Below are 26,813 nucleotides of genomic sequence, written 5' to 3'. Positions count from 1 at the left end.
CATGTAGAGAGAATGGAAGGAAGGCGGAGTAGGGGTCGGCCTAGGAAAGGTTGGAGGGAGGGGGTAAAGAAGGTTTTGTGTGTGAGGGGCTTGGACTTCCAGCGGGCATGCGTGAGCGTGTTTGATAGTGAATGGAGACAAATGGTTTTTAATACTTGACGTGCTGTTGGAGTGTGAGCAAAGTAACATTTATGAAGGGATTCAGGGAAACCGGCAGGCCGGACTTGAGTCTTGGAGATGGTAAGTACAGTGCCTGCACTCTGAAGGAGGGGTGTTAATGTTGCAGTTTAAAAACTCTAGTGTAAAGCACCCTTCTGGCTAGACAGTGATGGAGTGAATGATGGTGAAAGTTTTTCTTTTTCGGGCCACCCTGCCTTGGTGGGAATCGGCCAGTGTGATAATAAAAATAATATAAAAAAATGCAAAACAACCACTGTGAAAGAATAGAGAAATTCCTAGTGTTTCGTGACTACTCACATTATCAAGGAAGAACTAGGATGTTATCACCATCTGGAACACGAGAGACACCAACAGACACTCTAGCGAGTGCACTAGCCACGACAGAAATGTCTCTCTGCAGACGGCCTGTGACATCAACAAGAGATGGCATAACTCATTTCAAGTAATCGTTTCTCGACAAGGCGTTCCATGTGAAGGAACTACCACTTGAACAAGTAGCCATTGCAGGAATAGTAGTCTCGATACCCTGGGTTGTCTGAGGTTCCTCTGGAACCCTCGGTAACTGTACACTATCCTGCATGCAAGATATTGTAGGGACTGGATTCCAGACATATATATATATATATATATATATATATATATATATATATATATATATATATATATATATATATATATATATCAAAATATAGGGAAGTACCACCTCTATGGCTGGAATGGGAACCCTCATCCTCAATTAGTTTAATATCTTTATTATGCACCACATATCCATCCTGTGGGCGGTAGTCAAAAGATTACAAAGGTACATAATGGGTCCAGGTACTGGACCCCAAAGTTACCATAGCTGAACTAGTTACAAAGGTAATGAACTCCAGGTAGATCTGGTCACAGTCATGACAAGTTACAAAGGTAATGAACTCCAGGTAGATCTGGTCACAGTCATGACAAGTTACAAAGGTAATGAACTCCAGGTAGATCTGGTCACAGTCATGACAAGTTACAAAGGTAATGAACTCCAGGTAGATCTGGTCACAATCAAGGCAGGTAACAAAGGTAATGAACTCCAGGTAGATCTGGTCACAGTCATGACAAGTTACAAAGGTAATGAACTCCAGGTAGATCTGGTCACAGTCATGACAAGTTACAAAGGTAATGAACTCCAGGTAGATCTGGTCACAATCATGGCAAGTTACAAAGGTAATGAACTCCAGGTAGATCTGGTCACAATCATGGCAAGTTACAAAGGTAATGAACTCCAGGTAGATCTGGTCACAATCATGGCAAGTTACAAAGGTAATGAATCAGCTTCACTCCTATACATGGTTACAGTCATGAACAAATTACAAAGTAATGAACCACTGATACGTCCACACCTGGTCACAATTGTAATGAGTTATAAATACAAATATTAAGTGGGTCATACACCCACACTAGCGCGCGTGCACACATACACACATGAGGGCACACGCACAGACATATGCACACGAGCGTACAAATATATGCATACACACAAGCACCAACACCCACATGCACACGCACACACACACCCACACACTCACACCCACACCCACACACACACCCACACACACACCCACACACACACACACACACACACACACACACACACACTCACACACACACACCCACCCCACACACACACACACACACACACACACACACACACACACACACACACACACACACACACACACACACACACACACACACACACACACACACACACATGGTAATGCTTTATTTACAGCTAGCAAAGTCAGGGTATTTCTCCAGAATGGTCTGCAATATACCACTGTGGATAAAATACTTTGCCATTTCTTGAACATTTCTGAGTGAGTTGTTTCTAAATTCATTAATTTGATCACACTCCAGTACATAATGACGCAAGGTGTGACAATAGTCCATCTGGCAAAGTTTACATTTCGTTTGGTCTACATCTGGTGGTGGTGATTTAACCTGCCATAGATACTTGTAACCCAGCCGGAGCCGGGCAGTAGTGACATCCAAGAGTCTGCTTATCTTGTTGGATGCACCATAGACATGTGGCTCCTCCTGCATGATAGAATGATGATAGATGGACTGACTTGTGTCAATCTCCCTGAGCCTTAAGTCAATAAAGTTCATTTGAAGTTCTTTTCGTATTATTGTTCTCAAACTGCTAACTGACAACCCAAGATTGTAATCTACTCCCTCTTTGAAAGCATACAGCTTAGCCAATTTATCAGTTTTATCATGCATCTGAAGACCAATGTGAGATGGAATCCACAGCATGTGCACTCTGACTCCACTGTCCACAATCTTACCATACCTGTGTCTGGCTTCTGACACAAGCATGCCACAATTTATACTTAATGAGTTGAGAGCATTTAGGGATGACAGAGAATCAGTTACAATTAAAGTGTCAACCTTAGATACATGGACGCATTTGAGTGCAAGGAGTATGGCAAACAGTTCTGTCTGAAGGGTAGAGGCCCAGTTATTGATGCGTGCTCCAATTTCTTTATGAGAGCCATCACTCTGTATGACAACAGCAGCACTACCAGCTGCACCAGTGGACTGGTGAACAGAGCCATCAACATAAATAATTTGTGAGAGAGTGTTCTGTGTGACTAAATTATGAATACAGCTTAAGGCATCATGTTTGGCTTCACGACGACGCTTTGGTTGTGATTTTTAAGAAGAGTTTTGGGGAGAAATGGAGGAATGGAAGTTTGGAATGGGGTAATATCCCATGGAGCAGGGAAATGACTCTGTTGCCTAATTTGACATAGATCATGTAGCTGGTTCATGCGGAGGTCGGTTCCAGTTTTTTCGATCCATCTGGAAGGATGTTCACCAGTGCTGAGGAAAGTTTGGAGGGCTTCTGTGCAGGGGTTTGAATGGGCTAACCTAAGCATATTGACCCCAATAAGGGTATTTCTTTCAGTAACACGATCTCTAATGCTTGGAACATTAAGTTCTTTTTGCATATTTAAAATTTTGGCAGTACGAGGGCATCCTAGGATGATCCTCATTGCTTCGTTTTGCAGTTTTTCCAGCCCTCCAAGCTTCCAGTCAGACACAAGAGCAAGTAGTGGCGCAGCATAATCAACCAATGATCTAATATAAGCAAGATACATCATTTTCGCAATTTTACCATTAGCACCATACCTGGGATGAAAACCTGCCACAACTCTAAGTGCTCTTAGCCTTTCTTTGTATTGGCGACAAAGTCTCGTGACAACAGGTCCAAATAGTGGGACCTCAAAGCCTAGATACCTGTATCTGCTTACATATTCTAGAAGAGACCCATCATGCAACTGGATCTGACGAACTGTGCCTCTCTGTCGAGGAGGACGCCTGTTGAGTATCTTTGTTTTATCCCCTGAGATTATCAACCCCAGGTCCCGACACGAGGCTAGTACATGATTAAGAATGTTTTGGGTGTTGGAGAATCCGGTGGTGTGAATCATTATATCATCAGCAAAACTAACCATATAATGATGGGGCTGGCTAGGCATAGCATTAAGTAAGGCATTAATCAGTATATTGAAAAGGGTGGGACCGATCAAACCTCCCTGTGGGGTTCCTAATTCAAAATCTTTAGTTACACTTCTATGTCCCTGGAACAACACAGACAACTTTCTGTTGGACAGGTAGCCTTTAATCTAGCGGAGAAACCATCCTCCAACATCCATTCTGGCAAGTTCACTAATGATTACATGTCGGTTGGCTACATCAAAAGCGGATTTAAGGTCAAGGAAGGTAGTGTATGAGCAGTCAGTATACAGAGTGAGAAAGGTGGTAATGCAATGATGCACACTCCTTCCATGCATGAAGCCATGCAACCGGGGAGACAAGAATTGTTTAATTCTGTGCATAAGACGATTAAGAATCATCCTTTCGAATGTTTTACACAAACAGCTTGTAAGGGATATTGGGCGAAATGAGTTTTGTTGATTGGGCTTCGGAATGGGAATAATGAGGCTGTTGGTCCATGATTTAGGGAGCTCCCCAGTAACATAACTCATGTTATATAATTCAAGTAATGGATTACCTGGTACTCAACACAGCAATCTGAGTATGTTGTAAGTAATACCATCCTCACCAGGCGACGTGGAGTTGCCCTTAGTTAGTGCTGCATCAAGTTCATAATTAGTGAAAGGAATGTTACAGTCATCTGCTTTGCTGAGCATAAAGCAAACAAGTCTCTCCCTTGCATCATATTTGTCAATTAATTTCGCCTCTGTGGTACTAGGAAGATTGTCATAGCTAGATGTAGCAGCCCAAGCACTGACTAACTCATTCGCCCTATGTAAGGGATGAGGGTGCGCGATCTGCCCAGTTCTGTTACCCTTAATTCTATTTATGTCCCTCCATGCCTGGCTAAGTGGGGTGTGAGCATTAAGACCGTTGACAAATTGTTCCCAGTTTGTTTGCTGCAGCTCTGTCATACGCTCTCTGGCAGCAGCAAGGGCAGTTTGGAAGAGGCTCAGCATTTCAGGGGTACGATGGTTTCTATAGGCTAGGCCTAGTCTTCCAGCAGTACGCTTCAATGTTCGAAGTTTAGAAACATTGTAATAGGTATGATTTTTATAAGACTTATGATTATTATGGAAGTCATTTGGATTTAGAGTAGTAGGAGGTTTCAGTGGCGGCTCTAAGAAGTTCTGAATACTGCTCACAAGGTCATTGTTAAAAGTCTCAACAGAGGTACACTCATAGGAATTATACCAGTCAGTCACATGTGCAACAAAGTCATCATGCTTATCAGGGGGAACATTAAAACGTTTCCGTTGAATATCCCACCAGGAAGGATAGTATTACCAATATCTAGTGAGGTTAGCCTTGGGAAATGATCTGATGATATATCTGTTACAATGAAAGACTCACAGCTGGCAGATGTAATGTTGAAGCCCAGACACAGATCAAGGATGCCTCCATAGATATAATATAATATATAATATAATCTTTATTTACTACAAGTACATGTACATGGTATACAGTCCTAGCTGACAACAATGACATACTACTACATAGAAAGCCACTTGTTATGCTGAGCATCTCGGGCAAATTAGGTCAGTGTCCCAGTGACCCACACCAGTCGACTAACACCCAGGTACCCCTTTTACTGATGGGGAACATAGACAACAGGTGGAAAGAAACACGCCCAATGTTTCTACTCTGGCTGGGAATCGAACCCAGGCCCTCCCCGTGTGAAGCGAGAGCTTTAACCACCAGGCCACCATGTGTGTGGGTTTAAGGTCACCTACAATTATCATGACTGTTTAAGAGTGACAACAGTTGATTACCATTACTATTACCAAACTGAGAGTTTCTAATGCTTTTGTGTCTTGCATTATAATCACCAATAATAAGCGTAGGTTCAGACTGAGCAAAGTTGGGAGCTCCAAGTAATTAAACTTATCACAGGAGTATACAAGTTAAATATGTTGAGAGCAGAGTTCCCAATATAAATCCTAACACCGTGATACTGTAGCCCCTCTGTTTTCTTATGTGCAAGAAGTTGATGGGGAAGTGATTTTTTAATATATAGAACACAAGAATTAGTAGATTTGAGGTTATATGCAACAAATGATGGCAATTTAGGGGGTTGGGATTTTTCAGGGACTCTGCACTCTTGTAGACACACAATATCAGTGGATTCAGTAGTTACTTTATGATGAAGGTCAGAAAATCTTTTTCTAAGTGACGCAATATTCCAACTTAAAATGGATAGTTTATATGAGTTTGGTTCCATTATAAAAGTCCAGGGATAGAATTCAATTTCTCAGCAAAATGAAAAAACTTACTAAATAACAAACAGACATAATCAATATCAATATCATCAGTTTTATCCTTATCCATGAGTCTCTTAAGTGCACTTCCACTATGGAGACCTCTTGGGAGTCTTTGTTTAGAGAGGTCACGGCGCTCTTTGTCCGTGAATGTATTGAAGGTGTCACTATCCCTCGCACTCACCTCTCCACTTTTATTACACTCATCACTATCATCACATGTACCACTTCCCACATCATTATGACCAGTGATACATACACCATTATCAACAACCGGGTCATCTCCAAACTCAGTATCTATCAATACATTACACTCGTCAATTTGACTATCATTATGGTCTTCACTGCCCTTCTCATCTTCTCTGTGATTGTAAACACCACTATCAGATTCATCATTTTTGTAATTATTAACCCCACTGCAGTCATCAGTTTGTTCATCATCACCACACTCATTTTCATAATGGCTGACAATCTGTGGGTTGATGTACTCATTTGCAACCTCTGTAAGTTTTTCCTCGTGGTGCTCAAGTTGTTGTTTCAAACACCATTGTTGCTTCTCCAGTACTGTTATGCGCAGCTGCATGTTGTGTACCACCCCAGCAAGACTAGCGCCATCTGGAAGTATGAAGTCCCGGTCAGCTGAGCCAGGTGGCTGACTGACAGCTGACTCAGTCAGATAGGTGGTATCAACACCAGCAGCATTACTAGTGTTGATAGCAGACGTGATCGTGCTCTGTTGATGTACTCCCAGAGTGACTCGCTCAACCACATTGTCTGAAATCAGGCATGGGTCAGTATTCAGACATGAAGTATCTGGTAGGCCTACTGCCTCATCATGGGGTGTGATGGGTGAGGCAGGAGCCCTGCAGCTGGCGATGTGAGCAGCTTTCACTCTGCAGTCAGCATGAGCAGCTGTGACTCCTGGGGTCTTATAATTGATACATTGTGATGCAACGGTCTGGTGTTTCTTGATCATATCATAGCACTGGTGAGAAGGATGGGCCTTGGCACACACTGCACACCAGTGTGACTTAGCTGGGCATTTCCAAGCAATGTGACCCCAGCGCTGACACTTGTAGCATCTACGGTGAGGTGGTTTGTACAAGGCTATTTTGTAACTCCTGTTAAGCGCTGCACGAGAGTAGATATATGATGGTGGAGTCCCTTGGCCAATCCACTCAGCCAATATCAGATCATTTGGAAGTCGACGAGGGTTTGCAACTTGATCTGACAACAGGAATTTAGGATCCAAGTACTTATTGACATTGTGGATAACAATAAGCACTTTAGGTGATCTTGGTGGGGCAGCTTGGAGTTGGATGTTAGCATATTTATGAGTAAGAAGTTTTTCTATGAATGTTGGGTCGTTAGTAACAAAAACGTAATTATCCTCGTCATGACGAAAGCGAATCCGAAGGTTTTCCTCTGGGATTTGTCTAGTGTAGCTTCGTAAAACCATCTGGGGTCCTTAACTTGACCTCAAACTCAGTGTTAGCAGGTGTAAGGAAATCAAGCCTAAGGCCCTCCGTGTGTGAAGCGGGAGCTTTAGCCACCAGGCCACCGGGCCACCGGGTTGTCTAATGTAGCTTCGTAAAACCATCTAAACTTGACCTCAAACTCAGTGTTAGCAGGGAAATCAAACTTAACAGTTCTGCGATGGCTGTTGTCGCTCTAGTTGCTTCTTGCAGCCTCCTTTGAAATCCGCTTTCTTTTTTCAAAGCTTCCTTACTTCTATAACGTTCAAATTCGCCTTCACCATCATTTACTTCGTTCACATCCATAGGTCACTTCTAGTTCAGCTGCTTGAGGTGGAAGAGTTAGTCTGTTACTCTTGGGTCAGCAACACCGCCTTTATTCCACAAGAGAGAAGGGACAAGGAAGGGATATTCACCTCGCTAGACACAGGCAATATGGGTGTAGTGGCCTGCGGGTCGCAATGCTATTTTCAAGGTCATTCACTGGCCCACAGTTGTCTCGAGAGTTACCAACACTGTACTACTCGTTAATTACTCCAAACCTGCAGCACTTAACACATCTAGCACACGTGTCTTGGAATGACAGACAAATTTTCACTCTGTGGACAAACAAATCAGCACAAACTTACTATGTTTATAGATGAACCTCTGGCATGTTACAGTTAAAAAGCCGTCTCCGAAAGGAGTTACCAGGTACTGCAATGCTCGTTAAATTGTTCTTAACCACTCTTGTTGTGTTCCAACTATGCAGCATTCCTCCCAGAAACACTCAGTGCATAGAAGAATAACAGGTCATCTTCCTCAGATAGAGATATAACACATTTTGTACAAGCGGCACAGTCAGGTCTGGATCACCAACTCATGCAGGATGGGAGATTCATCCGTATTTCTCAGGTAGGTAGAGGTGACTAGCTGTGCGGAACTCAGATATTCGAGTACCAGTGGAGAAGCAAAATACGCCTCTACACTGCACGTTGATAGAGGCGAACGGCTGAGTTTAAAGGCGGAGAGTTGGGGATACAGGAGAATAGCAGGGGTAACTGAGCATGCACATTCGCCTCTCTTCACATAGTCAATATGGGCGAAAGTCTCAGGCAGGTGATGCAGTGCCTCGCTCAAGGTCATTGACTGAGACAGACTTCTCAAGAGTTACCAAACACTGCATTACTCGTACAAATAGTTACTCACTCCAAACTTGCAGAACTTCTAGCATACATGTCTTGGAATGAAAGACGAATTTTCAGTGTGTGCTGCACACCTGGGTTACCAACTCACGTAGGACTGCACACTCGTCATTATTCCTCAGGTTGGTAAAGGAATGAGCTGTGTGCATTTTCAGAGGCACAAGTAGGAGTGGACTAGCAAAATTCACCTCTACACTGTATGTTGATAGAGGCAAAAGGCTGAGGTAAAATGAAAGGAAGAGGGGAAGCAGAGGCCTGTGAGGGCCTTTTCAAAATGGAAAACTATTTCCAGTGTTTCACTAGGTATATCCCTAGTCACAACTCACACATAAGAGTTCTCACAACACTGAAGCTGTCTTCCAACAGTATGAGTTTTAATGATAACTTATCAGTCGAGAGAAATGGGTAGGCCTGGAAATTAGTAGGTCCAGATCCCCCCCAGCACACGTCTACTCCCCTCAACCACTCAGCTGAGACTGCCTCATCCTCAGAGAAGACAATAAACATACCTCGGGGAAAACTCAAGGTTCTCCCCGGAGCTGTTTGAATATTTTCTTCTACCACCCTGGCTTGCCGGCGTGGAGGGAGGGAGCCAGTGTGTGGTGCTCCATACATTCTGTGTGTAAACCAAGAACCAACACGGTTTACGCAGGCCAGTTTCAGCAGACATCATCATGAGTATCCACCGGAGATCACAGAGTTGTGACAATCCTCTGCATCAGACCGTTGCTTCTGCATCAGTGAAAGTGCAGTGTGCATGTTGGGATTTAGGGAGTAGCGGTGGTGAGGGGATCCTACCAGTGGAGGTGTGGAGGAGGTTTTGTTTACATCTGTGACCGGCTGGGGTCATGGGTTGGGGGAGGAAGTGGCCTCCCACAACATGGTCATTGGATGGTGAACAGAAGAACACCTCAGTTAATAGTGTGAGCATGGTGATTAGTGTGCCAAATGGCGAGGTTTTTTTTCTAAATGGAACAATAAGTGTATAACAATTAGCAAAAGTTAGTCAGTGATGTGCATCTTGAGTGAATACACAGGGCCACTCCCTCCCCCCCCTTGCCATCCCTGATCCCCTCCCCTCATCCCAGCCTAGGACCATTGACTTCCTGACCAGGGGTGTTGCCGTTTATTGCCCCCTCAATTACAAGTTCCGCCGCTCGCTACTACCCTACCCTCATCCCCCATGCATCCATGCTGTCCTTCACTCCTCACCCCACAGCTGGCGCCTCCCACCCTTACGATATCAGCAATGTCACAAGCAGTTGCGGGTTCCCAGGAATCTTCACGACAGAGCCTAAGCTGTCGTCGAAGAGGCATCTGCCGGGTGTGCTACAGGGAATGTGCACTCAATCTCACAACTGGCAACATCCGTGCACACAATGGATGCCTAGGCTCCAGGAGAGCTCCAAATGAGAACAACCAACAGCCCCTCCCAACAGACAGCGCTGACAGCTACCGCGACTTCACCTCTACAGAGGACCTCGAATCTGCAATCAAATTAACATCCACCAGGACTCTGACACACATCCCCAAAGCAGCTCTCCCTCAAGCTGCTAGCAAATTCACTGACCTTCTGAAGAAGGTCAACGATGCTCCTTCAAACAACAGATCCTGGCACAACTTGCTGCGTTTTGGCAATGCTTGTTTGGCTGTCCCACCAAGGAGGGACAAGTCACTAGCAACACATGTTATTAGGGCAATAAATACATTCCCAAGGGATGACAACCTCGTCCGTCTCCCTCCTAGGGCGACAAACACCTGCCGGGCAAATACCAACAACAGGACACCCGACGCCTCAAAAATCAGAGCCCAAATTAGCAAAAAAATAGAAGAGGGTAATACTATTGGAGCTCTTAGGCTTATAACCAGTGAGGATACCATCGCTCCCAAGGACGCCAGCACGGCGCAAGCTCTGAAGGACAAACATCCACCCAGGGCTCCCAGTACCAACATCGACCTCCCTGACATTGCAGAAGGCAAAGAACATCTAACCTTACAGGATGCTGATGTGTATTAAGCTCCTATGTCATTTCCACAGGGCTCAGCAGGAGGTTTCACCGATTTAAGGCCTCAACACTTAAAACAAATACTCAGTCCAGCACTTGGTGAGGTTTCAGAGAGGCTGCTGTCTGAACTCACCAAATTTTCCAACTTGTGCCTGGCTGGCAGTGTCCCAGAGGCCATCAGACCCCTTTTCTTTAGTGCCTCATTGTGTGCCCTCCGGAAAAAGGATGGCAGAATCAGGCCCATTGCGATGGGTAACACCCATCGGTGCCTAGTCGCCAAGGCTGCAGTAAGAAGGGTGAGTCAAGAGGCTGCTGCAATGCTGAAACCAACTCAGCTCGGTTTCGGCGTTCAACAGGGCTGTGAAGCAGCTGCCCGTGCAGCACGAGTATATATCAAAAACATGTCCGATGAAAAAGCCTTGGTCAAATTGGACTTTGCCAATGCTTTCAACTCAGTCAGAAGGGATGCTGCTCTCAAAGCAGTTTATAGAAACTTCCCCTTCCCTTTATCCCTTCATAGAATCGTGTTATAGTGTGACTTCCAAACTATTGTTTGGGGACCATGAAATTGACTCATGTGAGGGCGTGCAACAGGGTTACCCTCTCGCCCCCTTTCTATTCTGTTTGGTCATCAAGGAAGTCACAGAAGCACTCTCCAGCAAGTTCAATATCTGGTTCCTGGACGATGGTACCCTAGCTGGCACAACAGAATCTCTCCTAGAGGACATCAATAAAATTAAATACATGGGAGAAAGCCTGGGCCTTTCTTTAAACCCCACCAAATGTAAAATAGTTTCTACCAATCAACAGATGATCCAGAATATTAGTGCCGTTTTACTAGGAGCACGAGCCATTGATCCAGTCAATAGCACTCTCCTTGGTGCTCCTCTTGGGTCCAGTGCCATCGATCTGATCCTAGAAAAAAAGTCTCAGACCTCTGGATGATGGAAAGCAGGATGAAAGACATTGAGACACACGATGCCTTCTACCTACTCACCAGGTACCTGTCAATCCCAAAACTTACCTACTTTCTGAGATGCTCCCCGGCCTTCAGCAGTCCAAAACTCAAGAAATATGACTCTCTCCTTAAGACTATGCTAGAGAATGTATTGAATCTCTCCCTTGAAGATGGACAGTGGTTTCAAGCCTCACTTCCGGTCAGGCTTGGAGGGCTAGGAGTACGCAGATCTTCCCAGATTGCTCTACCAGTTTTCCTATCCTCTTCCATAGCATCAAACGAGTTGATAAGACAAATTCTTCCTGATACCCTCAGTGACTCAGCAGGAATAGAGGACCCTAGCTATGCCAGTGCCATCACTGAATGGAAGACTCTTGCTGCTCCAGCACCAAACCCTAGTGCAGCACTGGCTCACAAGCAGTCAAGATGGGATGGCCTGATCGCTGAAAAGGTGCTTGCCAACATGCTCAGGGCTGCAACATCAGATAGGGAGATTGCCCGTCTCCAGCATAGTGTACAGTTACCGAGGGTTCCAGAGGAACCTCAGACAACCCAGGGTACCGAGACTACTATTCCTGCAATGGCTACTTGTTCAAGTGGTAGTTCCTCCACAGGGAACGCCTTGTCGAGAAACGTTTACTTGAAATGAGTTATGCCATCTCTTGATGTCACAGGCCGTCTGCAGAGAGACATTTCTGTCGTGGCTAGTGCACTCGCTAGAGTGGCTGTTGTTGTCTCTCGTGTTCCAGATGGTGATAACATCCTAGTTGACACTGATACCTGCAAGGTGAAAGAGTTGCCATGTCGGGCAATCATTACATGTTGTAAGAGACAATAAGATCTATTTCTCCCTTGCTAATATTTCTGGTTATATCATTCACTATTTCAACCGGGAAGTATCCGTCCACTCCACCGAACCTGTCCACTCCTACAATAAGAAGGTACTTGATGTGTCGAGAGCCGCTATTAATCCTAACAGTGTAACGATGGATGAAGTTATCCCTGATGTTCAGTGTGCTATAATTTCTGCTTACAGTGCTTCTATAGGTGACACTCCACATTATGTGTTGTATGGTGCAGATAAGCGCTTACCATATGAACTGTTATATTCTAATATGAAACCAAATTACAATCCTGATGAATTCATAGCTACTCGTACCAGTTTAGCTCAAGGTGTTTTCAGAAGAGTCCAAGAAACACTTCATAAATCAACAGCAGAATTTACAAGAGTCACTAATTCTTGAGTGACTGAGAGCTGGGCCTCAGGCCTACCGCTCCCATGTGATGGGTCCCGTGACGTCATAGGTAGCAAGGAAGCATATCTATAAAGTAGCTGGGATGATCTAAGTATACTACACAGTACACAGTAATACCACTGACATATTGGGCGCAACGTTAATTAAAAATTTTCACAGGGGTGCAAGGCATAGAAAAGGTTGGGAACCCTGCAGTAATATTTTTACCGCACGGTTAATAGAATCATGCGTTGGCTTGAATTATATTCTCTTTTAAATAACGAACACATACGATGAAAATGCGTTGATGTTCTGCTCAAGAAACCTTGGAGTTATTAAGGCCTCAACACGAATACATGGATAGCCAACTAGCATATGACCAGTAGCAATTTACCAACACCCAGATAACTATTGCTGCTAGTTAAGCATAGTGGATGTATAATCTTGCCTATACATCACGCTTATCTCAGGACATTTCATTGAATAACTGAATATGATAGGTTTCATTTTAAAATCAGCTCTCTTTTTCTTATCTTTCAGGAAGGAGTGCAGTGCACTGGGCGGCTCTGCAGGGTCAGGTTGGCTCCCTGCAAGCCTTGAAGGACACTAACTGTGATATTCACGCTACAGTTGATGGTAAATCTAATGCGCTTCACTTTGCTGCAGCTTCTGGCGAAATAGAAGCTGTGGAGTGGCTGGTTCAAGCCGGAGTAAATAAGAACCAGAAAGATAAGAGTAATAAAACACCGAGTGATATAGCAAAGACAAAAGGAGAGAAGAAAATTTACGCATTCTTAAAAGATAAGAATAACACAAATGATGTAAGTAGGAAGATATTTTCTCGTATTTATTGTTAATTATATTTACCTTTAAATTAACTAAGGTTAAGTAAATTAAACTTATTTATCAGCGGAAGCATTTATTGGCTGTGTTGTCAGAGTTTGTTTAATATGTTTATTATGCACCCCATACCCATCCTGCGGGTAGTAGTCACCCCATACCCATCCTGTGGGTGGTAGTCACCCCATACCCATCCTGCGGGTAGTAGTCACCCCATACCCATCCTGTGGGTGGTAGTCACCACATACCCATCCTGTGGGCGGTAGTCACCACATACCCATCCTGTGGGCGGTAGTCACCCCATACCCATCCTGTGGGTGGTATTCACCCCATACCCATCCTGCGGGTAGTAGTCACCCCATACCCATCCTGTGGGTGGTAGTCACCCCATACCCATCCTGCGGGTAGTAGTCACCCCATACCCATCCTGTGGGTGGTAGTCACCACATACCCATCCTGTGGGTGGTAGTCACCACATACCCATCCTGTGGGTGGTAGTCACCACATACCCATCCTGTGGGTGGTAGTCACCACATACCCATCCTGTGGGCGGTAGTCACCCCATACCCACCCTGTGGGCGGTATTCACCCCATACCCATCCTGTGGGTGGTAGTCACCCCATACCCATCCTGTGGGTGGTAGTCACCCCATACCCATCCTGTGGGTGGTAGTCACCCCACACCCATTCTGTGGGTGGTAGTCACCCCATACCCATTCTGTGGGTGGTAGTCACCCCATACCCATCCTGTGGGTGGTAGTCACCCCATACCCATTCTGTGGGCGGTAGTCACCCCATACCCATCCTGTGGGTGGTAGTCACCCCATACCCATCCTGTGGGTGGTAGTCACCCCATACCCATTCTGTGGGTGGTAGTCACCCCATACCCATCCTGTGGGTGGTAGTCACCCCATACCCATCCTGTGGGTGGTAGTCACCACATACCCATCCTGTGGGTGGTAGTCACCCCATACCCATCCTGTGGGCGGTAGTCACCCCATACCCATCCTGTGGGTGGTAGTCACCCTATACCCATCCTGTGGGTGGTAGTCACCCCATACCCATCCTGTGAGCGGTAGTCACCCCATCCTGTGGGTGGTAGTCACCCCATACCCATTCTGTGGGTGGTAGTCACCCCATACCCATCCTGTGGGTGGTAGTCACCCCATACCCATCCTGTGGGTGGTAGTCACCACATACCCATCCTGTGGGTGGTAGTCACCCCATACCCATCCTGTGGGCGGTAGTCACCCCATACCCATCCTGTGGGTGGTAGTCACCCTATACCCATCCTGTGGGTGGTAGTCACCCCATACCCATCCTGTGGGTGGTAGTCACCCCATACCCATTCTGTGGGTGGTAGTCACCCCATACCCATTCTGTGGGTGGTAGTCACCCCATACCCATCCTGTGGGTGGTAGTCACCCCATACCCATTCTGTGCGCGGTAGTCACCCCATACCCATCCTGTGGGTGGTAGTCACCCCATACCCATCCTGTGGGTGGTAGTCACCCCATACCCATTCTGTGGGTGGTAGTCACCCCATACCCATCCTGTGGGTGGTAGTCACCACATACCCATCCTGTGGGTGGTAGTCACCACATACCCATCCTGTGGGTGGTAGTCACCACATACCCATCCTGTGGGTGGTAGTCACCACATACCCATCCTGTGGGTGGTAGTCACCCCATACCCATCCTGTGGGTGGTAGTCACCACATACCCATCCTGTGGGTGGTAGTCACCACATACCCATCCTGTGGGTGGTAGTCACCACATACCCATCCTGTGGGTGGTAGTCACCACATACTCATCCTGTGGGTGGTAGTCACCCCCATACCCATACTGTGGGTGGTAGTCACCACATACCCATCATGTGGGTGGTAGTCACCACATACCCATCCTGTGGGTGGTAGTCACGACATACCCATCCTGTGGGTGGTAGTCACCACATACTCATCCTGTGGGTTGTAGTCACCCCCATACCCATCCTGTGGGTAGTAGTCACCACATACCCATCCTGTGGGTGGTAGTCACCACATACCCATCCTGTGGGTGGTAGTCACACATACCCATCCTGTGGGTGGTAGTCACTCCATACCCATCCTGTGGGTAGTAGTCACCCCATATCCATCCTGTGGGTGGTAGTCACTCCATACCCATCCTGTGGGTAGTAGTCACCCCATATCCATCCTGTGGGTGGTAGTCACTCCATACCCATCCTGTGGGTGGTAGTCACCACATATCCATCCTGTGGGTGGTAGTCATCCCATACCCATCCTGTGGGTGGTAGTCACCCCATATCCATCCAGTCGGTGGTAGTCATCCCATACCCATCCTGTGGGTGGTAGTCACCCCCATACCCATCCTGTGGGTAGTAGTCACCCCATACCCATCCTGTGGGTGGTAGTCACCACATACCCATCCTGTGGGTGGTAGTAACCCCATACCCATCCTGTGGGTGGTTCACCCCATACCCATCCTGTGGGTGGTAGTCACCCCATACCCATTCTGTGGGTAGTAGTCACCCCATACCCATCCTGTGGGTGGTAGTCACCCCATACCCATCCTGTGGGTGGTAGTCACCCCATACCCATCCTGTGGGCGGTAGTCACCCCATACCCATCCTGTGGGCGGTAGTCACCCCATACCCATCCTGTGGGTGGTAGCCACCCCATACCCATCCTTTGGGTGGTAGTCACCCCATACCCATCCTGTGGGTGGTAGTCACCCCATACCCATCCTGTGGGTGGTAGTCACCCCATACCCATCCTGTGGGTGGTAGTCACCCCATTCCCATCCTATGGGCGGTAGTCACCCCATACCCATCCTGTGGGTGGTAGTCACCCCATACCCATCCTGTGGGCGGTAGTCACCCCATACCCATCCTGTGGGTGGTAGTCACCCCATACCCATCCTGTGGGTGGTAGTCACCTCATACCCATCCTGTGGGTGGTAGTCACCCCATACCCATCCTGTGGGTGGTAGTCACCCCATACCCATCCTGTGGGCGGTAGTCACCCATACCCATCCTGTGGGCGGTAGTCACCCCATACCCATCCTGTGGGTGGTAGTCACCCCATACCCATCCTGTGGGTGGTAGTCACCCCATACCCATCCTGTGGGTGGTAGTCACCCCATACCCATCCTGTGGGTGGTATTCACCCCATACCCATCCTGTGGGTGGTAGTCACCCCATACCCATCCTGTGGGTTGTAGTCACCCCATACCCATCCTGTGGGTGGTAGTCACCCCATACCCATCCTGTGGGTGGTAGTCACTCCATACCCATCCTGTGGGTAGTAGTCACCCCATATCCATCCTGTGGGTGGTAGTCACTCCATACCCATCCTGTGGGTAGTAGTCTCCCCATATCCATCCTGTGGGTGGTAGTCACTCCATACCCATCCTGTGGGTAGTAGTCACCCCATATCCATCCTGTGGGTGGTAGTCACTCCATACCCATCCTGTGGGTGGTAGTCATCCCATACCCATCCTGTGGGTGGTAGTCACCCCATATCCATCCTGTGGGTGGTAGTCATCCCATACCCATCCTGTGGGTGGTAGTCACCCCCATACCCATCCTGTGGGTAGTAGTCACCCCATACCCATCCTGTGGGTGGTAGTCACCACATACCCATCCTGTGGGTGGTAGTAACCCCATACCCATCCTGTGGGTGGTTCACCCCATACCCATCCTGTGGGTGGTAGTCACCCCATACCCATTCTGTGGGTGGTAGTCACCCCATACCCATCCTGTGGGTGGTAGTCACCCCATACCCATCCTGTGGGTGGTAGTCACCCCATACCCATCCTGTGGGCGGTAGTCACCCCATACCCATCCTGTGGGTGGTAGTCACCCCATACCCATCCTGTGGGTGGTAGTCACCCCATACCCATCCTGTGGGTGGTAGTCACCCCATACCCATCCTGTGGGTGGTAGTCACCCCATTCCCATCCTGTGGGCGGTAGTCACCCCATACCCATCCTGTGGGAGGTAGTCACCCCATACCCATCCTGTGGGTGGTAGTCACCCCATACCCATCCTGTGGGTGGTAGTCACCCCATACCCATCCTGTTGGTGGTTGTCACCCCATTCCCATCCTGTGGGCGGTAGTCACCCCATACCCATCCTGTGGGCGGTAGTCACCCCATACCCATCATGTGGGTGGTAGTCACCCCATACCCATCCTGTGGGTGGTAGTCAAAAGATTACAGAGGTACATAGTGGGTCCAGGAACTGGACCCCAAAGGTATGATAGCTGAACTAGTTACAAAGGTAATGCCAGAGTGTTAACTACAGTGGGACACAAGATGATATCAACTACTGACACAGTGGAAGAGGAGACGGAAATGCAGTGTGATGTAATTCTTTACTGGCAACAATGGAAACGTTGTTTCGCGCTTCGTTACCACGTTTCGCACTGCATTTGTATTTCTTTGGAATGCAAAATGAGTTTATAAACCTTCGCCGAGTTCAATAAGTCACTCTTGCAGTGTAACCAGTATCACTGTCGCAGTGTAAGCAGTAACTGCTACGGTGTCAGGCGAGTCACTTTCCCAGTTTGTCATGTAAAGTCACTTTCACAGAGAGCCAGGAAAGTGAATGTTACATTGTCAGGATCGACAATATTAATGTCTGGAGGATTCATTTCATTTTCACTGAAATCCAAGAGTCACTGTCGCAAAGAATCAGGAGAGTCATTGTCATAAGAGTATAAGGAGAGTCACTGTCACTATTGTAAGAATCTCTCACAGAATCTTAGGAGAATCACCTCCACACCGTGTAAGGAATCACTGTTACATCATGTAAGAAAAGTCACTGGAAGACGAAAGACGAGGTCGGACTTGTTGTGAGGCGACGTGTTACATTATTATATTTTTTTCAACTCACTTCGAATCATGTTAAAGTGTGCGACTATTATACAGGATATTACCACTTATGAAGGTGTACCGTAGTTCTGTCACTGGGGCACTCAGCTCACACTGACGTTCGGAGATCGAATCCCCGGTACGGCTGGAAAACTTTAGAACGTGTTTCCTTAAAGACACCTGTTGTCCATGTTCACTCATCGGTATAAAATGGGTACCTGAGTGTTAGTGGGCTGGTGTGGGTCGCATCCTGGGACAAAACTGACCTAATATGCTCGAAATGCTCAGCATAACAAGCGGCTTGCTGTATAGTAGTATGCCATTGATGTCAGCCAAGCCTGTTCCGTTTTACACTTACGTGGCAGGAATGTAGTACCTCCGTGGGCTGTTGCTGCCTACCAACCTACTACCTAGGACGACAATGATTTACCTAATTTTAATACAAATGACTCCTTGCCATAAATTGATAATTATGATTGTTTTATGAAAACAGACCTTCACCTTATTTATGTCAACACGAGATCACTTTTTCCAAAATTGGTAGAGATTAGGACTCTCGCTAACAGAACTATGGCGGCAGTTATATCCTTCTCTGAATCCTGATTGGATGATACGGTGACTAACGACGAGGTCAAAATAGAAGGTTACAATATAAAACGCTTAGACAGGAATAGAAAAGGTGGTGAGGTATGTGCCTACATAACACGTGACTTAGCTTACAACACAAGACCTGATTTGAATGACAATAAACTGGGGACGCTATGGTTTGAAGTGCTGCTTCCCAAGACTAAACCCATCTTAGTAGGAACTAGTTACCGCCCTCCTACCCAGGACCAGTTCTTAGAGGACTTTTCCAGAGTATTGTCCGGACTTGATAACAATTGCGAGACAATAATACTGGGTGACTTCAATATCTGTTTTCAGCAGCAAAATAACGGGCTATGCAAGAGGTATAAGCAAATTCTAGGTTTAAATAGTTACACTCAACTAATTAATACACTAACCCGGATCACACAGTTCTCAGCCACCCTAATTGACCACATACTTCGTAACCGCTCTGAGAACATTAGTCAGTCAGGCGTCATTACCACAGGTTTAGTGATCATTTCATCATTTACTGCACCAGGAAAATCACTAGGGATAGGATAGGCCTACACAGGACAATAAAATTGAGGTCAACTAGAAACTACAGTAAAGAAACACTGGTAAATAGGCTACACAATTGTGACTGGACAGAGATAACAAGTTGCACGGACGTAAACGATGCCTGGGAAAAATTCAAAACAATGTTCACTACCATCCTTGATAATATTGTACCAGTTAAAGAGGTTAGGATTAAACGAAGAACTGAACCCTGAATTAGTAAGTAAGTAAGTTTATTCAGGTATACACAAATACAGTTACATAGATTGTCATACATAGCAGCATATGTGTAGAGAACCTAGGATAACCCAAAAAATTCAGAGACCAGCTGCTAAAAGATTTAAGGAAACAGACAGGATATTACAGCGTTAAATGAATTCCAAAGGGTGAGGAACAGAGTACAGAGACTTATAAAAGGAGCAAAGGCAAAGCACTATTGCTCAAAAATCGAAGAGTACAAGAATAACCCTAGAAAGCTTTGGCAACAACTAAAACAGTTGGGGTATAGCCATAAATCAGTAGATAGGTCTAACATAGTACTAAATATTGATAACGAGGTATATCACGAAACAACTAAAGTGGTAAATTGCTTTAATTCCTAGTACACATCTGTTGCATCAGTACTAGTAAGTAAACTACCAGCTGCATCAAATACCTTTAACACAGACTCTGATAAGTTTCAAACATACTATACCAATAAAGGGGTAACCCCAAACAGTTGTCAACTAGTAAGTGTATCTCATGACTTTATTCAAAAAGAACTAAGCAGGTTAAACCCGACTAAGAGCACAGGCCCAGATAACATCCCGTCTAAGTTCCTAAAAGATGGTGCTTCTGAACTGTCAATCCCTACTGCTCACATAATAAAACTGACAATCACCACTAATACCGTACCAGAGTTACTCCTATCTCCAAGAAAAATAGTAGGTCTGATGTAAGCAACTACAGGCCTGTTAGTATACTCAGTATAATATCCAAAATTCTAGAGAGGGCGTTGTACTGTCAAGTAGTTAAGTACCTTAATGACAACAACATTCTCCATAGCTACCAATCGGGCTTTAGAAGATCTTACTCAACCGACACTTCCCTAATTAATCCGATAGACTACCTGAGAACTGAAATGTCAAAGGGGAACCTCATAGGTATGGTAACCTTAGACCTGCAAAAGGCCTTCGATACTGTCAGCCACAATATATTATGTAAGAAACTTCAAGCTATCGGTATTGGTTCTGTAGACTGGTTTAAGTCCTACCTTAGCAAAAGAAGACAAATTGTCAAAATCAACAAAACGGAATCAGAACCCCTGCCGATAGCATGTGGAGTTCCCCAAGGTAGTGTTCTAGGTCCCTTATTATTCCTATACTATGTTGACGACATGCCTATAAGTGTCAAGTGCAAACTCCTACTGTATGAAGATGACAGTGCTCTGTTAGTGTCAGGTAAAGACCCACAAGATATAGCTAATGCATTAACACTGGAACTGGAGTCCTGCAGCAAATGGTTAGTAGGCAATAAACTATCGTTACACCTCGGGAAAACTGAAGCCATTCTCTTTGGCACGAAACATAAACTGAGAAGGGTAAATAATTTTAATGTCCAGTGTAATGGGGAGCCCATCACTTCAGTTTCCTCAGTAAAATAACTGGGAATCCCCTTTGACCCCTACATGTCAGGAGAATTGATAGGGAACAGTGTAGTAAAGAAAGCGAATGCCAGACTGAAGTTCGTCTACAGACAAGCACAGTGTCTACCTACTGAGGCTCGCAGGACCCTATGTCTAGCCCTTATACAGTGTCATATGGATTACGTTTGCTCTTCATGGCACTCTGCCTTGACCAAAAAAAAATGAAAGTTAGACTGCAAATCACCCATAACAAAATCGTAAGATTCATCCTGGGGCTGGGACCAAGAGAACATGTAGGCCAGGATGAATTACAGCAGTTGGATATGCTGAATGTTGAAGACAGAGTAAAACAACTGAAGCTAAATCATGTTTATAAAAATGCTCACAGTGTCCAGAATATCTTGCTGCCAATTTTGTCAAGGTTGGGAACCAAAGCAATCATAGTACTAGGGGGAGAGAGCACAACTTTGTAGTACCCAATCAGTGGCCAGGCTTCAAACACCTTTTATTGTACAGCAATAAAGAAATGGAACAGACTGCCCGCACATGACAAAGCCAGTCATAGCATGAACCAGTTCAAGAAGAGTGCCAAAAGGTGTATGATGAATGTAGCTACAGAAAAGGAGGGGAATGATTTTTTATTTTTTAGCTAACATACGTGTAAATTTACCTTATTCCTCGTAATGACCCTCGTATTGTAGATAGTCTTAATGACCCTCGTGTATTAGATAGTCTTCTTAGTACGATAAGACGTTATCTTCATTTTAGAATAAAACATTATAACCTTTATATTATAATAATAAAGTAAAGGACCCCAATGGAAATAAGTCACTATGCCAAACTTTTTTGGGTTATCCCAGGTTCTCTACACATATGTTGCTATGTATGACAATCTATGTAACTGCATTTTTTTTTTATTCGCCGGTATTCTCCCGGCCTGGGTCTTTTCCAAGTAATGGTGACCCGGCCTTGGTTCCCTATCTGGGGCTACAGTCCCCGCCCTCACGGTGCTCGTAGGGAGAAGCTAGGCCTCTGGTCTGCCATCTGCCCCGCCCGAAAGGGGCTCGTGGGGATGGCAGTCTTATGAGCTGCAGGTGGTAGCAAGCTCAGGCCTTACACAGGATCCCCCTAATTGTATTTGTGTGTTGTATACTTACTTATGGACTGAGCACATCGACTCCAGGCTGAGGGACTGACTACCACAAACTCCTCCTCTCCTTACACCTTTCTACTTTGTATTGGACTGATGAAGTCACTGTGTGGCGAAACGGTTCCTTAATAGATTCCCATATGTTGCATAAGTGTCTCAATTATCAACTTGTCGGTTTTCACAACCATTTATCACTTATAAACTGTCTGAGCACAATATAAAAACATGTGTATAGCAGTGTACGTTCTCTCTCGTCCACTAACACCAGAGAAAACTGTATATCACCGGGGTAACTATAGAAGAACACTCCTTTTGTATGCCAAGACTCATAAATAGCTGGATTTTCTCCAAAATGAATAAAGAAAAATTTGCTCCGAAGGAATATACTTGGCTGCTTTTTCCTCTGTATCTTGGAAATAAGTTATTGATCTGTTTATTGTGATAGCTTCATTATTAATGGGCGAATTGGATGGAATATCACAACGAGCATTCAATTTTTTTTTCGTTTGTGGTGGGATAAACTGTGGATATTTTACTAAATGTCAAAAAGTTACCAACTTTATATTTTGGGGAGATGAAAATAAGGTATATTACAGTATTTAACTGCATGATACAATCGGTTACTATTGTCTTATCAGTAGAGAGTGCTAAAAATAATTTTGGCAGAACCAATTTATCAAATGATGGTGCCGCCGCGAGGGTCCGCGGTTCTATTCCCAGGGAGGATTAAAACATTGGGCAAGTTTCCTTACACCGGTTGTCCATGTTCACCCATCAGTAAAATGAGTACTTGGGTGTTAGTGGACTGGCGTGGGTCGCATCCTGGGATAAAACTGACCTAATTTGCGGGAAATGCTCAGCATAACAAGCGGCTTTCTATATAGTAGTATGTCATTGATGTCAGCGATGGTCTGTATACCTTGTACATGTACTTGTAGTAAATAAAGATATTATTATTATTATTATTATTATTATTATAATTATTATTATTATTATTATTATTATTATTATTCATTTGTTTTTTGGCCGATCTTAATGAAGCTTGTATATGGAAGGAATCCAAAAAACGAAATCGGACGATAAATAAAAAATAAATGATATTAGGAGCACAAGATATTCATAAAACCTTCCTTGCTCACTTGTCCATTATGTATATCATACTTTTTTGCTTGTTTAGGTTTAAGGATCACAGTGGCCTGAGAATCGGTAATAATTCAGTACCCTGATCTCGGCTGAGCCGCTAATTTCGTCCCAATGAGGTCCATCTTATATTTAACATGTCACTGAGTCTGTAAAGGCACCTGCATGATGAAGGTCAGGGGTATAAATGCGCAAGTAACTGCAAGGGTTCGTCGATGGTGTCCATGCAATTTCATATTCGGAATTATATTTTCCTGAGCAAGAACTTCAGTTCAAAGTCTCCTGACATGCTTGAGTCAAAAGGGATTTGCAGATATTTTACAGAGGAAACTGAAGTGATGGGTTCCCCATTATTTACCCTTCTGAGTTTATTTTTCGTGTCAAAGAGAATGGCTTCCGTTATCCCGAGGTGTAACTATCTGTTGAATTCTAACCTTTTGCTGCAGGACTCCGGTTCCAGTGTTATTACATTAGCTATATCTTGTGGGTCTTTACCGGACACCAACAGAGCACTGTCATCTGCATTCAGTAGGAATTTGAACTTGACACTGATAGAAATGTTATTTACATAACAGGAATGATAAAGACCTTGGGGAACCCCACATGCTATTTGCAAGGGTTCTGATTCTGTTTTGTAGATTTTGACAATTTATTTCCTATTGCTAAGGTAGGATTTAAACCAGACAACGGAACCTATGCCGATAGCTTGAAGCTTCTTACATAATATATTGTGGTTGACAGTACCAAAGGCCTTTTGCACGTCTGAGGTTACCATACCTATGAGGCTCCGTATCGACATCTCAATTTTCATGCAATCCATCAGATAAATTAGAGAGGTATCGGTTGAGAAAGATCTCCTAAAGCCTGACTGGTAACTATGAAGAATGTTATTGTCATTAAGATACTATGTACTTGACAGTACACCACCCTCTCTATTATATTGAAAATCACACTGAGTATACTAAGTCCTATAGTTCCTGACATCAGAACTACTATTTTTCTTGAAGATAGGAGTAATTCCTGGAACTACCTCCGGTACGGTATTAGTGGTGATGAACAAATTTAGTAAATAAGTAAGTAAGTAAGTTTATTCAGGTATACACAAATACAGTTACATAGAATTATCATACCGGAACTCTCTCCAGGTAAACTCCAGGTAATAGCAGCATATGTGTAGAGAACCTGGGATAACCCAAAAAAGTCAGACAGAGTGACTTATTTCCATTGGGGTCCTTTTACCTTATTATTATAATACAAAGGTTATAATATTTTCTTATTATTCTATAATGAAGATAACATCTTATTATCATACTAAGAAGACTATCTACTACACGAGGGTCATTAAGACTATCTACCATACGAGGGTCATTACTAGGGATAAGGTAAAATTTACACATATGTTAGCTAAAAAATAGAAAATCATTCCCCTCCCTTTCTGTAGCTACATTCATCATACACCTTTTGGCACTCTTCTTGAACTGGTTCATGCTATGACTGGCTTTGTCATGTGCGGGCAGTCTGTTCCATTCCTTTATTGCTGTACAATAAAAGGTGTTTGACGCCTGGCCACTGACTGTGGGTACTACAAAGTTGTGCTCTCTCCCCCTAGTACTATGATTGCTGCGGTTCCCAACCAAATTTTATAAACATGATTTAGCTTCAGTTATTTTACTCTGTCTTCAACATTCAGCATATCCAACTGCTGTAATTCATTATGTGAGCAATATGGATTGACAGTTCAGAAACACCATCTTTCAGGAACTTAGATGGGATGTTATCCGGGCCGGTGCTCTTAGTTGGGTTTAACCTGCTTAGTTTGGGGTTACCCCTTTATTGGTATAGTATGTTTGAAACTTATCATAGTCTGTGTTAAAGGTATTTGATGCAGCTGGTAGTTTACTTACTAGTGTTGATGCAACAGATGTGTACTAGGAATTAAAACAAGTTGCCACCTTAGATGTTTCATGGCATACCTCTTTATTGATAGTGAGTACCATGTTAGGTCTATCTACTGGTTTATGGCTATACCCCAACTGTGACCACGGTGTAATAGCGCACAAAATGGGTGACAAAGGAATAACAGGAAAAATTGGGAGATGGATCTATAACATTCTAACAAATAGAACACAAAATGTAATAGTAAACAGAGTAAAATCTGAGGCGGCTACAGAGAAAAGCTCTGTTCCACAAGACACAGTACTCGCTCCCATCCTGTTCCTCATCCTCGTATCTGACATAGACAAAGAAGTAAGCCATAGCTCCGTGTCTTCCTTTGCAGATGACACTCGAATTGCCATGACAGTGACCTCCATCGAAGACACTGCGAGACTCCAAGCGGACATCAACCAAATCTTTAAATGGGCTGCAAGAAACAATATGAAGTTCAGTGAAGAAAAGTCTCAACTACTCAGATATGGAAAACTTGAGGAAATTAAAACTTTTTCAGAGAAAAACCAAATTCTAATCACACTATAGAGCGATAAACTAATGTGCAAGATCTGAGAGTGATAATGTCAGAGGATCTCACATTCAAAGACAATGTATCTGCCTCATCTGCTAGAAAAAAATGATAGGATGGAAAAAGAGAACCTTCAAAACTAGGAACGCAAAGCCTATGATGGTTCTCTTCAAATCACTTGTTCTCTCTAGGCTTGAATACTGCTGTACACTAACTGTTCCCTTCAAGGCAGGTGAAATTGCTGACCTGGACAATATACAGAGAACTTTCACAGCACGCTTAAGCACGATATATATATATATATATATATATATATATATATATATATATATATATATATATATATATATATATATATATGTCGTGCAGAATAGGCAGAACTTGCGATCTTGGCTTAAATAGCAACGCTCATCTTGCCATATAAGACAAGCGAAAATTTGTGTATGGAGGAGGAGCTTGGACATGGGTGAAATTCCACAGTCACTTAAAACAACGGATATAGCCCCACTCCATAAAGGTGGCAGCAAAGCATTAGCTAAGAACTATAGACCAATAGCTCTGACATCCCACATCATAAAAATCTTTGAAAGAGTGCTAAGAAGCAGGATTGCAAATCACCTGGATTCCCAAAATCTGCACAATCCAGGGCAACATGGGTTCAGGGCAGGTCGCTCCTGCCTCTCACAACTACTGGATCACTATGACATGGCCTTGGATGCACTGGAAGAAAATCAGAATGCAGATGTAATATACAC

The 26,813-nt window shown here is 44.5% G+C and overlaps 1 protein-coding gene across 1 annotated transcript in view; it reads left to right on the top strand.

Annotated features, from left to right (window-relative positions):
* LOC128695339 (uncharacterized protein MCAP_0864) overlaps positions 1 to 26,813 on the top strand; it is a 139,459-nt gene that overhangs the window by 25,247 nt on the left and 87,399 nt on the right. The window contains exon 4 of the mRNA XM_070095364.1: positions 13,374 to 13,654. Within this exon, the coding sequence (XP_069951465.1) occupies positions 13,374 to 13,654 (281 nt within the window). The remainder of the gene's footprint in view (positions 1 to 13,373; positions 13,655 to 26,813) is intronic.

Source organism: Cherax quadricarinatus, chromosome 50 (assembly GCF_038502225.1).
Source record: "Cherax quadricarinatus isolate ZL_2023a chromosome 50, ASM3850222v1, whole genome shotgun sequence".
In the NCBI taxonomy this organism is placed as follows: domain Eukaryota; kingdom Metazoa; phylum Arthropoda; class Malacostraca; order Decapoda; family Parastacidae; genus Cherax; species Cherax quadricarinatus.
This window is presented reverse-complemented; position numbering and strand designations above follow the sequence as displayed.